This window comes from Phycodurus eques, chromosome 13 (genome assembly GCF_024500275.1).
Source record: "Phycodurus eques isolate BA_2022a chromosome 13, UOR_Pequ_1.1, whole genome shotgun sequence".
NCBI classification, from domain to species: Eukaryota; Metazoa; Chordata; class Actinopteri; order Syngnathiformes; family Syngnathidae; genus Phycodurus; species Phycodurus eques.
Window position 1 is genome coordinate 10,851,232 of NC_084537.1, and position 16,418 is coordinate 10,867,649.

Consider the following 16,418-nt stretch of genomic DNA (forward strand, 5'->3'; position numbering starts at 1 on the left):
GTATCTGTACTTGTACTTAGTAGAGAGTGTGAGTATGCATTAGCCACCTGTGTCGCCTTTTGTCTTTTTCCAGCCAATATCTCCGTCCATTGAGCACTTCTCTGTGTCCGAAGGATAATCTGTGTGGGATTAAGCCTCTCCTAAAATACACCGTACGCTTCTTTGAGTCGGGCCGATAAAGCAGTCATGAAACCGTATAAATTTTACATCTGCAGTTGATTTTTTTTCAATATTGACTTTCATTTAGATAGCACTGCAAGTCATTTCTAATAAATATCACATATCAATCCCCGCTTTTACCTTTAATCTTCTTTTTGCACAGATGGACGCCCTGGCAGTTGCATGGGGATGCTTGAGAACCTTAAGGGATTTGAGGATGATTTACACAAAGAAGGTGAAAAGGATAACACGGGTTATCCCGTTATCAGCTAAGAGTTGAACTTGCCAGCCAGTGCAGGCCTGAAGCACAGCCATGGACGCAGGCAGCAAATCCAACTGGATTAATGCAATTGATATGATCATGTTTGACTAGTTTGTCTACCAGGGGTATGCAAAGAAAAAAAATGACCAAGCACTTTGGTATTTTTCAATTGACAATATAATGTTGTTTTTCTTTAACAAAAATGACACAAATACTTATAACATTTTGCTTTGTCACCGTTAACTGAGATTTTAGATTTTTTTTCCCTTTAAATTCGTAATTAGCCGAATAGCATAGTGGCTTGAGTCATGTTTTAATGTTTTCGGAAAACAAGAAAAAACATTTTTGGGGAAGAGCATATCGAACTGGTTTTACAATGTTTCATAAACATAACGCAGTGGGTTCCCCTCTTTCTTCCATTATTCTGTATGAAAACATGAAGAAGTGTGGGAAAACTCTGGTCTATACCAAAAGACAGACAAGACATGTTTTAAAAGACATATTTAGCACTTTATTTAATGAAATGTCATCCTTACATGTGATTCTCCTATGTTAAAACTTCTCTTGTGGTATATTTACAAGTACGTACATTTAGTCTTCATTATAACATTAACTGTAAAAACTTAAGATCAAAATCTGGGAAGATCAAAAACCTTCAGCAAAATAATTACCCTTAGAAACATTCATACTGTCCTGAAACACCACAGTTTTCATGAATTTTTTCCTGGCATTTGCGTGTAAATATAATTTTTATTCTATTGAGCAATCGTATTGTATCTTAGGTATTTTTGCTTATATTCCTAGTGTTACTGTTCAAACTGTGCATAATGTGGCTTGCTAAATTCTCTTGAGAACATGAACAATGCCCTGTGTGGATGTCTCTTCAACATCTGGTTTGAGTTATTTGCACAGAATAGAACATTCCAGTATAAATATTCATCACCCAGCTCCTCTCAAATGTCCCACGTCCTTCCAATTCTCAGTTAATAAGAGGCCATTCATAACATAACTATTAATTAGTTGATTTTTCTCATAGCACCAACATAAGAAGTACTAAACCATTGCTCCTCACTCAGGGTAAACAGATATACAGATGTACTCTATGTACAACATTTACACTTTTTTTCCACTTTAATAGTTAAATTAAAGGTTCAACAAAGAGATCAGAGGTTTAAGATTGAACCAGATTCCAACTACAGTAGTTACAAAAGCACATTTCCAGCCATTATAATGTCTAGTTTTAGTGGTGGGAAGTAACACAGTACAAATACTTAGCTACTGTACTTAAGCAGATTTTCCAGGTCTCTTTACTTGGGTATTTATTTTTCTGGCGACTTTTCTTTATTGCCTACATTTGAAAACGGATCTGTACTTTCAGCTCTTTTGTCAAAATACTTCTTTCAACATCCGCAGATGAGGACACAATGTAAAAAAAATGGCGTAACTAAAAGAGAAGTAAAGTTAACCCCAGTTCAGATCTTGATTGATTTGAGATCTTGGGGATTCTTAAGGCGGAACGTAAACCAGCGACGATGATGCAACAGATTCAGAGTTTCTGGCATTCAAAAATTCTCCGTCTAATCCGAAAAAACACTTGCAGATCAGGTGTATTTTTTCCATTATCGTTATCTATTTAAAAAAATTGTTGTTAGTAAGTTGAAAACGCTTGTTATCAAAATGAATTTTGGATACAGTTGACATTAAGAATACATCTTTACTTTTGTTGCATTGCAGTCTTTTACTTAAAGAGTAAATCAGTATTTCTACCCTGTACCAGTCCTTCTACTTAAGTACAGAGTGTAAGTACGTCTGCCACCTCTGCTCCGTTTCTATTCAACCTGCCTCTTACTTCGTGAATTAATTTCATACTTGTGTGGAAGTGTTCTAAAGATGTAAAGACCCCCAGCTGACATTTCTGGTCAAAGTGCATGCAAGGTGACATGATTAAAGGTACAGTGAAACTCCTGCATATTCGTGAATTTGAACTGAAGGACTCACCTAGTCGCTGTTTTTGTTCTCAGGTAAAGCCATGTCTAACATTATTTGGCGCCATCTTGTGGCATCTTGGTGTCAAGGAACTATGTTGAAGTGAGGGGAAGAGCTTGGGGGAGAAAAAGAAAAAAAAAAATCAATCCAACAGCGGCAACTGGTCCAGAATGCTGCCTGGTTTCGTATTGGTACTAGACCAACGTGAATAGCAGGGGAACAATGTATTAGTTTGACCCTCGTTCTGTCGTCCAGTAGAGCAACATCCTGAGATGAGACGTTGCATACTAACGTGCTCTTTACCTGAAAAAAATGTGTCCGATTTGAAAAGGGTAAAAGTGTGCATGTGATGTGAAAAATGAACAAGGAGTCCTCTCACAGCAATATACAAGTACCGGACTTCTTTTCATCATCCACATCTCCTCCACCCTCTTTCCTGTTGGGATCACTTAGCTCGTCGAACAGTCCCGTTTCGATCATCTCCTGCTGCCATTGGATGGACACTGCGCCTGTGCTGAACTCCTTGAAGAATTTGTTATCTTTGGCGTCGAACTCGATGCCTTTGATTTCGGAGAACTCGGCGATGTCGCCCGTGTCCTTGGCGTAGACCACGTTGGGCTTGGGTGTCCACGGGGGCGCCACCAGACCGGCCTCCAGACGGGCGAAGTTTATGCTCTTGAACCACGGGTGATTCCTGGGGTCCTCCAGGTTGTCCCTAAAGAAAAGGCAAAGAATGTAAACAATTTAAAAATGACAATGGCTTCCTTGTTAGATACAGTGGGTACGGAAAGTTTTCAGACCCCATTAAATTGTATAGAGTTTGCTAAAAAAAACACCTGAAGGACTCCAAGATGGTGAGAAATAAGATTCTCTGGTCTGATGAGACCAAGATAGAAATTGTTGGGCTTAATTCTAAGTGGCATGTGTGGAGAAAACAAGGCACTGCTCATCACCTGTCCAATACAGTCCCAACAGTGAAGCATGGTGGTGGCAGCATCATGCCGTGGGGGTGTTTTTCAGCTGCAGGGACAGGGAGACTGGTTGCAATCGAAGAAAAGATGAATGCGGCCAAGTACAGGGATATGCTGGACGAAAACCTTCTCCAAAGTGCTCAGGAACTCAGACTGGGCCGAAGGTTCACCTTCAAACATGACAATGACTCTAAGCACACAACTAAAATAACGAAGGAGTGGCTTCAGAACAACTCCGTGACTGCTCTTGTATGGCCCTGACTTAAACCCAATTGAGCATCTCTGGAAAGACCTAAAAATGGCTGCCCAGCAACGTTCACCATCCATCCTGACAGAACTAGAGAGGATCTGCAAGAAGGAATGGCAGAGGATCCCCAAATCCAAGTGTGAAAATCTTGTTGCATCATTCCCAAAAAGACTGTATTAGCTCAAAAGGGTGCTTCTACGAAATACTGAGCAAAGCGTCTGAATACTTATGGCTGTGTGATATTTCAGTTTTTCTTTTTTAATAAATCTGCAAAAATGTCAACAATTCTGTTTTTTTTCTGTCAATATGGGGTGTTGTGTGGACATTAATGTGGAAGAAATGAACTTAAAGGAGTTTAGCAAATGGCTGCAATATAAAAAAAGAGGGGAAAATTTAAGGGGGTCTGAATACTTTCCGTACCCACTGTAGATAGTACCGTACATTTGTTAAGTACAGTTCAGTCGTATTCAACTTTTAAGTACGAAACAAATCCATTTAATCTTTTCGCGCTTTTGTTTTCAAACATCTGTTTATGTACAACATTTAACTTTTCTGGGCAATACATTTTATTTGAATCATTATTTAAGTAGCTTCTTTTTCATATTCCTAGTGTTAATGTTCAAACTGTGCATAATTTGTCTTAAATGTATTTTACATCCAGTACAGTAAATTTGTTAAGTACAGTTTAGTTCTATTTAACTTTTAAGTACAACACATATGCATTCATCTATTTTTAGAACTGTGTGTTTCCCAAAAAGATTTTTAAGTTCAATTTTTATTTACCCTTAAGAACATTTAAGTGCAGTGTTGATGTTATTATGTATAGTATTGTATTGTAATGTTTATGTATTTTAATGTATTTCTATACATTTTATGCTGACAATTTTCCATCCATTTTCTGAGCCGCTTCAAATAGTGTGTTTTAATAAGTTTGAATGTGTTTAACCAGTATGTCGCGGCATATTAGTGTTCCGTGAGAGATCCTCAGGTGTGTAGCAAGAAATTATCCAAATTCACTTCAATGGTCAGAAAATTATTTATTTACTTACTACTAATATTGTATCTTTGTTTAACTATCTATGTCAGCGACACACACGGGGAGGACAATAAAATGCTCTTCCACTAGATGGCTGAAGATACATAAATAACCTGTGTATCCACGTTTTGTGCTTTCTAAATGTAATCTGTCCCTTGGCTTAATGAAGGTTTAAAGCGTTAAAGAGTATTTTAATGCAGAAAGTTTTTTAAATGCTCTTTCTATCTCGCGGCTTTCCACCTATCAGGAGTTGGTCTGGAACGTAAACAACAACGAACGGGGGATGGCTGTATACTGAAATAATGATGATATCTCAGTTTACTCACAAATGTACTTAATGTGGAATTTAGACGTGTATTGGACACAAAGCTATTACTCTTGGTGGATACACAGCTTAATTGGACCTTCTGCCATCCAGTAGAAGAGCATTTCAATGCCTATGCCTGTCACTATACGTCGCTGACATAAATTGATAAATAATAATTTTTGGACTAATTAAGTGAAATTGGGTCATTTCCCCACATTAGTGTGGTTGTGAATCACTGTTCTCGACTAAATCTTACTTAATGCCGAGACGCTCGTCCATTTTCTTCTTGAGTAACAACTGGATGATGTCTTTGGTGGTGGCATCGAAAAACTTGTGCTCCCACTTGGGTTCCTCATTGAGAATACGACGTTGTACCTCCTCCTTCTCCACCTTCTCCTTTTTACTTTCAGGCCCTTTGAAAGGCGTGTAGCCGGCCACCATCTCGTAGATGCTGCAGCCCAGCGCCCACCAGTCCACTGATGTCCTGTATGGAGTTTTGTTCAAAAGCTCCGGGGCCATGTAGGCTCCAGTACCAGCCTGTGGAAGTAAGACAGGGTACAGTTATATTTTAGAGGTAGGCCTAAAAGGTAAATGAATGAAGACTCAGGCTTATGACATTCACAGAGAAACTTTCCAACAGGGTTAAATGGTCTTCAGAGAACTCTACTGCCATGTTCACTTTCACCTTTAGCTTAGTTACCCTCCACCAGTATCTGTGCCATCCCCCATCCCTCATGACGTGACCCGCAGTCTCGAACCAGGAGCTTAATCCTAATGCTAAGCCTACTACCTGTCAAGACTCATGTGTGTCTACACGCTGACAAGTGTTCTACTATAGCTACCAACCTTTTCTGGATTGGTAGGAACCGTGAGGTGGGACGCATAACAGGCAATACCTAGTCTCTCGTGACTGATTTATACAATTGATCCATCTTCACTACAATATTCCACCAACCTTGACAGGAATTGGCCAAAGATATCTGACTATGGCTGGCAAGACACAAAAAGCCAAAAACTGTATTATCTTATGCACCATGCAAATCTAGAATGTATATCAACTTATTTTGGAGGGCTTTTTTTAATTTTTGTGATTCTGTTGATAGTTGGTCTAATAGACAAGAGTAGTTTAAACTCAATGCTGGAACCAACTCACTCTCTCTAAGCTTAAAGTCACTCTGCTTGCAAACTTCTACTATTATTTTTCTGTTAATCTGATCAGGGACAGACTGTGTAATGCCCATTAAAAGGATTAGGGGGACCAAAGTCAACCTTGCCCTCGGAGGTTAGTACAGTCGCTTTAGCTGGCTGAGGAGCATCACAGAACTGGATAATGAGATTACTGGACATTCATAGCGCTGAGGGCTTACTCCTTGCTACAGCAAATACCTTAAGCAAAGGCCAAAAGATATGTTCAAAGTTCATCATCTTACGGGACATACGTGGTTTTGCAAATCAAACATCATGAACGCAAAGGTGAGTTTTTCTATAGCAGAAGAAGTGTCAGGACTTGACCACTTCTTCTTGACTAAAATGTCACGGTTCCTACGTCATCCCAAAAAAAGCTTTAATTAGCTAGAAGTGAGAGTATATTTTCAGGAGTCATGGTAAGAACATGGAAGGTTAACATTTATTGCAGGAAAGGATCCATACATAACGGTGCCCCTGAAATGCCTCGACTATACAGTAATGTGATCACAAAAGGATGAGTTACCTAATGAATAGAGAGAGACTGATTTGCACAGGTGTATTAAACAGTCCAGTAATCCCTGTCCGGATTTAAAATGAAAAGCCCACCAAGATTGAAACCTGCTCAAGAACGTGGATTCAGTTTTAGTTATGACCTAATGATACCCTTCCTTACCTTATGATACCTGAGCACCGTAAGGAGGTGCTGTTTTTGATGCATCATTAACCAATTAAGAGTGTTGTCATTCCTATAGTTTGGTGTCTCTCAGGTCTCGCTATTTAGATAAAAGTGTCCAAGGCAAATAAGAGGAGAAATAGTAGTAACTGTTATGAGTTGGCTCTACTTACCATCTGGGAGACAGTTTTTCCTGGGGCAATCTCTATGGCCAGACCCAAATCTGAAAGTCGACACTGGCCGACACTGTCCAGCAACACGTTCTCAGGCTTCATGTCACGATAAATGATATCCATGGCATGCAGGTGAAGAATACCGGTGGTGATTTGGGCTGTGTAGTGGACGATGCGCTTCATCTCGATGCCCTTGTCCACGCCATTGCCGTCATAGCCAATGTTGTAGATGTGGTATTTGAGGTCTCCTCCATTCATCAAGGTCATAACAAGGCACAGGTGGGTATTGGTGTCATAAGCGTAGGCCAAGTTGACCAGAAACAGACTGTTGACCTTCTCCAAGATCTTTTTCTCCAAAAGGGCCATCTTCTCACCACCCTTCTTCTTCAGTCGTTTTTTACACAACTTCTTGCAAGCATACATCTGGCCTGTGTTTTTCACCTGGACGGCACATACCTGCGAAAAGGTTTCAAGTGAATAGTTGAATTGAAAGACCCAAATGCTGCAGAAGCAACCTTCAACTATAACTGCACTGATTGTTGGACTTTTTAATTTGTGTAAATATACAGTAGCCAAATGCTGGGAAAAGGCCCTGTAGTACCTAACTTCTGTGACTTCAGTTCACAAATTAGACTAAAGTTTAGCCTACAACTGACATAATCTCTGAAACAGTGGCACTTTATATATAGATTCAAGAAGTCAAACTTCTCATTTACGTTGAATCTGGACTGCAGACATTTTCAGAAATATTCAACACAGTAGGTATTCTTTAAAATGAAAATGATACTGTACACCTAATAGGTAATGGGTTCAGCCTTAGTAGTAATCCTCACAATTTTTCTCATGTAGGTTAATGAGAGGTGAAATGTCTTCTAAGACAACAATTACAGTCCAGTTGTGATCGATTCAATGCCCTGAGAATTCTCTTGTGTATTTATTGTATTTGCAGGTCTTTGTAGCTCAACTTCCTGCATGCTTTTCAACATTTTGGCCTTTGCTTTTATCCTTAGTTGTATGGCAAAACGTACCGCTAAGCAGTTCACTTAGCATGATACAGAATCATTTAAGGAGTTCCCCAAGGATCTGTACTTAATCCTGTGTCATTCAGGTTGCATAAGGACCACTGTTGCTTCAAGTTTAATTGCAAAGGTTAAGTCATGAGTAGCTAACAGTGTGTCGTTTAAAGTGTAAAAAAGTTTAAAGTTTTTTTTTAAATAATCACATTTAAGCATTTCAGTCACAATATTTCTGTAACAAGCTTCCAGATTTGAGGAAAATGTCATTTAAAGCTTATGAAGAAAAACTCCTCATAATTTATGAACTTCTATGTTCTATGTTCAGTCGTCAGTAAAGGGATTCTTGAAGACTTCTTGATTGTGTACCATTTATACTGAAAACTGTAAAACTACGGTACTCTAAAATCAAACTATTAGGTATGTGTGTACCTTGGGACTTAATGGTCTATAAAACAAATTAATGTATGTTGATGTAATGCTTTATCATATTTCTATTTCCATTAAAAGCTTTTGTGTCAACATCGTTACAGTTCTAGAAAAATTGCATGTTTTTTTTATCTTGTTGAGGACTCTAATAATTTTAAACCATCATTTTATCAAACACACTGACTTTATGTCATGAATTTCCAGTCCTACCTCTCCAAAACCACCTTTTCCCAGGGTCCTGAACTCATAGAAGTACTTGTCGCTGATGGGTTGCTTCTCATACTCCTTCCACTGGAGAAATTTATCAAAGAATGGATTGGCCTGGTAATCTGTGAAGGGTGTGCCCATCAAAAACTCCCTCACACCATCTTGGACTTTGCCTTTCATCACCTCATCGAAGGTGGCATCTGTCACAGCCTTGCATTTGTCAGCGGCCTCCCCAGTGAGAAAGGACAAGAAGTTCTTGGAGTCAGCTTTGCAAAACTTGTTGATGATGTTCTGCCGCGCCTTGTCTTTTACTGCACCTTCAGCCAGATCCCAGTCGTAAAGCTCGTCCAAGAAATCAGCAGCAAGCTTAAACTCGGTATTGTTTGCCAGGAATTGACGGAAAAACATTTTGCCAATAGGCTGCCGTTCACAGATTGATGTAAAGTCCTTATCGATGGATGATCGCACTGCAGCACATTGCTCCACCTTGGGCAGAGACAAGCTGCGACGGCGCTTTTTCATCTCCTTGTCATCACCACCCTGGGCTTTGAGGTAGGCCGTGTTGGCCACCAGGTTATCCAGACCCCCCATGTCACACATCTTGGCGGCTGTATGTGGTCGGCCCCCCCTTACGCAACTGGGTTCTTCAGCAACTACCCAGGAAAAACCTCTTGCAACGGGTGCAGTGTGTCTGAGGGTGTACGGGTCTCAGGTTGCAGGACTCTTAAAAGCCAGTGAACGAATGAGCTCCTTCACCCAAACTACCTGCAAACCCAAGACACACTGACACACCCAGTAATCACTCATTTAGAATTAAATACCAGGGAGGGATTTTGGCTTAGGTATCTTTGTGTGGTCTATTCAAGGATGCTGTGCACAGAAAGGGAATCGTAAGCGGGCTCTGTCCTAAGAAGCTTTGTGGCCCTCTATATTTGTTCATGATGTACAGCAGTCACTAGCAGGGATCGTTGACTGTGCACTAACTTTTTCAATTTTTTTATTGCATTGCAGTTCACAAAATTTCCTTGATTGACAATGGACAAAAATGTAACAAGACATTTTGGCTTTATATATTGTTTCAAAGGGGTGAGGGAATCTCTCTGAATGGTCTGAACTCCTGCTTCGATACAGGTGTTGTATTGACAATAACAAAATCTCCCGAGTGCATGTGACAAAATTTTGAAGATTGAACGTTTTGGCCATAACTCCAAAAGGTACTTAGGGTTAGCCCTAACCCTAAACACTAACCCTAACCCAAGCACAACACTGCTCTTTGCCAAAAACACACAATACCTACAGTGAAGCCTGGTGTTGGCAACATCATGCGTTAGGGCTGTTTTCTTCAGCTGGAACTGGGGCCTTAGACAAGGTGGAAGCAATTATGAACAGTTTGAAAAAGCAGTCAGTCTTAGCACAAAACCTTCAGACTTCTGCTTGAAAGCAACCATACTGTCAGGAAAAGCCTACTAGAACATCTGAACTTTAAATGGTGGCAGCTTTGCGCTGACTCCCATTTAACATGTTTGAATGTGTCCACTGTAGTGCACAGTATCAGGGAATTTTACTTGAGCTGCAACAGTGGTTTTAATTTTCCAGTATGAGGTCATATGCGCTATCTTTGGTACTGGCATTGACACTAATGTAGATTAATTCAATATCATAAACCTCAAATAATATTAGCTAATCCATTCTGAAATGGTCTTAAACTGTCAGTGCACGATACAAGATCACAGGCTTGCTGCCACAGCTTCAAATGCAGACTTTTTCACTTACAATATGCCTGAGCGGGTAATTAAATTGTATTTTTATATGACGACTGAATTAGCCATGCTTAATTGGCAAGTTTTGGTCCGTGACAAAATTCTGCCAGTATCCTTCAGTGGTGAAGCAGTATTTGAAGAAGACGAAAGGGCATACTGCCAGTAAAAGAGACTACCATACATATCAAATTTGTCAAACGTCATGTTGTAAATGGATCATAGAGTCTTGTAAGGATTTAAGTTCCCTGAGTGGATGAAACGGGCACGGCTTCTAACTTTTCCAACAGGTCAGAGGGTTATTCTGCACACTCATAAGTCACTGTAAGAGGTCCTACTAGTTACCACGATGAGATAATCTCTGCTGAGCCATGAATTCTCATTGGAGCTCTATTAGGAATTAATGGATAACAGGTCTAAGTCATATGTCAGCAAACGTCAACGAGTGAGCAGAGAAACTGAGCTGAGACGACGACGACAACCCAGAGGAGCCTGGTGCTATTTTGGCCACTCGCTACTAGATGTTTGATCGTGTGTCTTGTCCAGGTGTGCCTCGTCTCGGCAGTTTGTTTGTATTTAGCTCCCTGGGATTGTTCAGTCTGTTTTGGATCATTGTTGTTTCAGCAAGTCATGTTTCTAGTTTTGCCATTTTTCCTGTTGTGGTATTTTGTTTCCCTGTGTTTCTTTGTTACTTTTAATCTAGATTTTTTTTTCTTTTCTTTTTTTTAAGAGAAATTATTTAGAATTTTCCATGTACCTTTTGTTTGGCTTTTTTGTTTCTGAAAATAAATATTTTTGTCGCGATTTATCCAGCCCTGCCTCCCTGTTTCCGTGCGCTTGGGTCCTCATCTTTCTTTACCACAAAATTGAGTGGGCATGCACCAGTGAACGATTTTAAAAAATAAAAATAAAAAAATAAAATAAGTAAATACAAAATCAATATTAAACCAAAATGTTTTTAAAAGAATTCATATGCTGAGGTGCCATGACCATACGATCCTATGCTAGTGATTGAATTGATTAGTCAACTTTCCTTATCCGCATCAACGTTTAACGCTTGAAGTCGACTGATCAATAATCACATTTTTGGCATCTTCTCTTCCAATTCGCTAATTTATAGAAGTTACTTGGCACTCACCTGTCTGCTGCCATCACCGGAATACAACGCTCTGTGGAGCAGCGACATGTTCGTTCAACAAGGCAACGTCTTTGTACGTCTGGACGTATCTGTGAATGTGAAAATAAACTGGTTGTGTATAAGAATAGCAGTTAGCCTTAACAGATTTGGCTATCGCCACTGTTTTTAAAATATTCTTACCAGCAGGACGATGGGATCTGCGGTGAGGAAAGCGGTTGGTGGCGTGAAGTGACCAAGAATTTGGAAACTCTCTGTCGCCAAAATGTTATGTCCAAGAATGCACAGACAACTGTGTGCTACTGAGAATTTTATTCACCATATAACAAGGACCAACATCACTTCGTTTGTATCCCTTTATGACACTGACAGTGTGAAAAAAGGTTGGGGACTGCTGCAACATGCCGAAAAAATAATGTCATCAATTAATTGAGTTCGGCTAGAATTAGAACGTTACCTGTATAGTCGACTAAAAAAAATCGTTAGTTGTTCATGCCCTATTCTATCAATGATGTCATTGATTAATCAACTTTGAGTAGACTGAAATTTTTTAATTGTATGTATTCAATTTGTTTTTTTCCCTTTTATTCAAACAATTGATTAATGAGATTATTGTAAATTGTAAATATTGTATTGTTAAAATTGTAAATATTGTATTATTATTATCCATCCATCCATTTTCTGAGCCACTCCTCACTATGGTCGCGGGCGTGCAGGAGCCCATCCCAGCTATCATCGGGCAGGAGGCAGGGTACACCCTGAACTGGTTGCCAGCCAATCACAGGGCAGATACAAACAAACAACCATTCGGACTCACATTCACACCTACGGGCAATTTCGAGTCATCAATTAACCTACCATGCATGTTTTTGGGATGTGGGAGGAAACCGGAGTACCTGGAGAAAGCCCACGCAGGGACGGGGAGAACATGCAAACTCCACACAGGCGGGGCCGGGGATTGAACCCCGGTCCTCAGAACTGAGAGGCAAACGCTCTAACCAGTCATCCACTGTGCCGCCCTGTATTATTATTAATAATATATTATTATTGTAAAAAAGAGCAAAATAAAATAAATAAAAATGGTTTAATTAATTATAATTAGATTATCAGTAATACATACCCGCAACCCTAATGAGGACAAGTGCTATAGAAAATGGAAAGCTGGATTAAAAAAAATACAAGTGAAAAATTAGAATGAATTAACTATTTCACACATAGTTCATTCACCTTTCGATTTATTTTTCTTAGCCAAATATGGACAAAACGGATAAAAAATTGGATCAAACAGAAGTAGCTGTCAGAGGGGCCTTTTCTGGACACTCATATGACAAAACCAAGGTGTTTTTTTTTAATTAAATTGACACTTTTATAACAAGTCCATGTTAGAGACTCACTCTATGGATGTCTAAATAGCCAAAATACGGGACCTTTAAAAGTTTAATTTGGTCTGTAACGATGCTCGTAACTCAAAATACTCGAGTCACACATCCCCTTGGAAATAAATGGAAATGCCATCAATCCGTTCCAGTCCTCAATAAAACGCCAACAAAAACATGTTTTTTATTACGAATTCTAGAGGATTGTACTTTCTGAAATTATATAATTATAACATAATGAAATAGAATGTAAAGAATTAAACAGTTTGTGCATCATCATTAATTCATTGTGCTTCTCCTGGTAGACGTGCTATGGGCAATGGGCCAAGTATAATACAGACATACAAATATGCACAAAGAATATGCTCACACCTGCTCAGTGAGCTGCAGTAACAGTTGCCTTTATCACAGAGAATAAAGACTATGCCTGGGAGTATTGTTATACTCTCTGTCTACATGTGTTGCTGCAAATCTGTTGTTTATAGAGCAATAACACTGCCTAAAAGACGCTATCCATTTTTCATTAATTGTTAACATTAAATTAAGAGGACTTTCCCAAGGCAAAGCTATCTGGTTGTTTTAAATACACAGTGTAAGTTTCTTTATGTTTACCGGTAGTTTGAACTGGGAGTAGCAGTAAACAGCTTGAAGCCTCTTCTGAAGAATTGTTCACTATCTGCCAGACTGCTGCTTGTTGTGAAGTGAGTCAAGTTCACTCCCAACATCTAGCGTTGGTATCTCAAATTTTTGCCAAAGTTAAAGCAAAAAAAACATCAGCGCGACAGCTCGTATCACGAAAAACTCTTAAATCAGGTCACTCATAAGTCAAGTTACACTTGTATGAAGAATTTCAAACGTGGTCAAGTTTTAACAATCAACATCCATCCTTTTTCATAGTTTAAATGTATATTTTGTGATCATGGCTTTTTTGCTGTAGTACTGGAGTGGTTCTAACTACTGGAGACAAACTCCTTGGCCAACAAAGATGATTCTGATTCTGATCCGATACAACTCTATACACATACGTCCAATTAATCAAACATATGTATGTGACTTTGCTCTGAGAAAATACACAAGCATAGCAAGAACAAACATTTTTGCTCTGCCGCAGTGCTGCTCAGGTCGCATCACATTCACCTGGAAGTGAAATCACGCATTAAAACGCTGGAGCCCCAAAGGTTCTGACTTGGTACTCAAACCAGTTGCTAAATAAATAGGATCCGTTTCAGTGAAAGCTAGACAGCTGATTCCCATGACCCAAATCTTACCAGGCAGAGTGTATCCACTTCACTCAACAAAAGGATGAATGACTGCACCCCCTATAGGATTGTTTCTCCCATTGACTCATAATCCTATCAGCACTAACGGGAGTTCTGTGCCTTCTTGGAACTCAAATCATGATGTAGCTCAATGTGGAAGGCTTATCAATATGAGGCAATTCCAGCAATGTAAACCTTTGTAAACACTTTTTTTGTAATTTAGGTATGGTCTATTGTTTTATCTCATGGTAGGTAATATGTACTAATATTGAAGATTATAGCACAATATTGTACTTAAATTAAAACATACAGTAATAACATAACTGTATAGAATGCAATAAATTAAAAAGAGTGCACATCATTATTTCATGCTTTAATTCAATGGAGGCCCATTGAATTCTAATGTGCACTCTTTGGCCAGCAGGGGGTGGCATAACACAAAGATAGTTTTGACGGCGAAACACAGAAGACGAATGTCATGAATAAGCTGCAGTAATATTCGTCGTTTTTTTTTACAGAGGATGAATTATGTATGCCTGTGAGTTTCTTTGTATGTCTGCTTGTTGCTATCGTATGTCTTCAAATGTAAGTTGTTTAGAGGGTTAGAACTACCGCAACAGCCATGCTACTTTTGTTAGCCTATCCATGGCGTTTTGAATTGTGTGTTAACATCAAGCTCGCGGAATTTTGTAAGGCAAAGTTATGTAGTTTGGTTAAATACACAACATGTAGTTGTCTTTGTTTTATGTTAAGTGTGACAGTAAACCTCAACTGGGAGTGGCAATAAACAGCTTGAAGCAAGCACTTGTTTTAAAGTTTGCTGCCACCATCTAGCGCTTATAACTAAAATTTTTGCTCACAACCCAAGACAAAAAATCGTCTGAGCGATGGCTCGTATTTAAATTTTTTTTAATTTTTTACTTTTAAGGGGCGGTAGCACTGAATGTACAGTACAATTACTCCATCAATTATGTATACACAATTGCCTCTGCATTTCATTGTTATTAGCAGAGGTGGATAGAGTAGCCAAATATTGTACTCAAGTAAGAATACTGATACTTATATATGACTATGATACTTATAATATGACTCAAGTAAAAGTAAAAAGTAGTCATCCAAATATTTACTTGAGTAAGAGTAAAGGCCTCTGGTTAAAAAGCTCCTCGGTGGCAAGGCCCCGGGGGTGGATGAGATTCACCCGGAGTTCCTAAAGGCTCTGGATGTTGTGGGGCTGTCCTGGTTGACACGCCTCTGCAACATCGCGTGGACATCGGGGACAGTGCCTCTGGATTGGCAGACTGGGGAGGTGGTCCCCCTTTTTAAGAAGGGGGACCGGAGGGTGTGTTCCAACAACAGGGGGATCACACACCGCAGCCTCCCTGATAAGGTCTATTCATGGGTGCTGGAGAGGAGGGTCCGTCGGGAAGTCGAATCTCAGATTCTGGAGGAGTAGTGTGGTTTTCGTCCTGGCCGTGGAACAGTTGACCAGCTCTACACCCTCGGCAGTGTCCTCGAGGGTGCATGGGAGTTCGCCCAACCAGTCTACATGTGTTTTGTGGACTTGGAGAAGGCGTTCAACCGTGTCCCTTGGGGAGTCCTGTGGTGGGTGCTTCGGGAGTATGGGGTACCGAACTCCCTGATACGGGCTGTACGACCGGAGTCAGAGTTTGGTCCGCATGTCCGGCAGTAAGTCAGACTCGTTTCCGGTGAGGGTTGGACTCCGCCAAGGTTGCCCTTTGTCACCGATTCGGTTCATAACTTTTATTAATCATGATTGGGTGTGATCAGTGAAAATTAACCAAAAATTGTGATTAGCCACAATTAATTCATGATATAACAGGGGGAGTAATTACTTTTTTACACAGAAGGAGGTTACTTTGAAAAGTTTTTTCTGTCCTTAATAAATATCACTATTTAAAAACAACATTTTAAGTTCAGTTGGGTGATATTTGTTTATTTACATTTGTTTGATGATCTTAAACATTAAAGTGGGGAAACGATGTAAAAATATAAGAATTTGAGAAGGGGAGAGGGGGGGGCAATACTTTTTCATGGCACTGTATGACACCTAGAAAAATCCACCATTGTGTAAAGCAATGTGATAACTTTTTTTTGCGTTTGTAGATCTGTTCTCTGACGTGAAGCATACCAGCCCTATGGCATACAGCGTGAGTGACTCAAACGGTGTGTGTTTCGTCCCGTCTTTCAGCGGCCTGCAGGTACGAGCGCAGTTTCAACGT

General features: G+C 39.7%; 1 protein-coding gene across 3 annotated transcripts; it reads right to left on the minus strand.

The window, feature by feature from the left end:
* Positions 1–323: 323 nt before the first annotated feature.
* On the minus strand, positions 324–15,663 carry grk7a (G protein-coupled receptor kinase 7a). Of its 3 annotated transcripts, none has more exons than XR_009769691.1 (6): positions 11,727–15,663; positions 8,655–11,635; positions 7,003–7,458; positions 5,225–5,505; positions 2,420–3,122; positions 324–360 (listed from the first exon to the last, which is right to left on the minus strand). XR_009769691.1 is itself a non-coding variant. In XM_061694362.1 (6 exons), exons 3-6 carry the CDS (start codon positions 9,249–9,251, stop codon positions 2,783–2,785), a joined length of 1,674 nt encoding a protein of 557 aa, XP_061550346.1. In that variant the 5' UTR covers positions 9,252–10,010; positions 11,547–11,635; positions 11,727–15,663; the 3' UTR covers positions 934–2,782. The 3 variants fall into 3 exon arrangements, 2 of the variants coding, with proteins under 2 accessions (XP_061550346.1, XP_061550345.1); XM_061694362.1 differs by lacking the exon at positions 324–360 and having other exon boundaries at positions 934–3,122; positions 8,655–10,010; positions 11,547–11,635; XM_061694361.1 differs by lacking the exon at positions 324–360 and having other exon boundaries at positions 934–3,122.
* Positions 15,664–16,418: the final 755 nt, after the last annotated feature.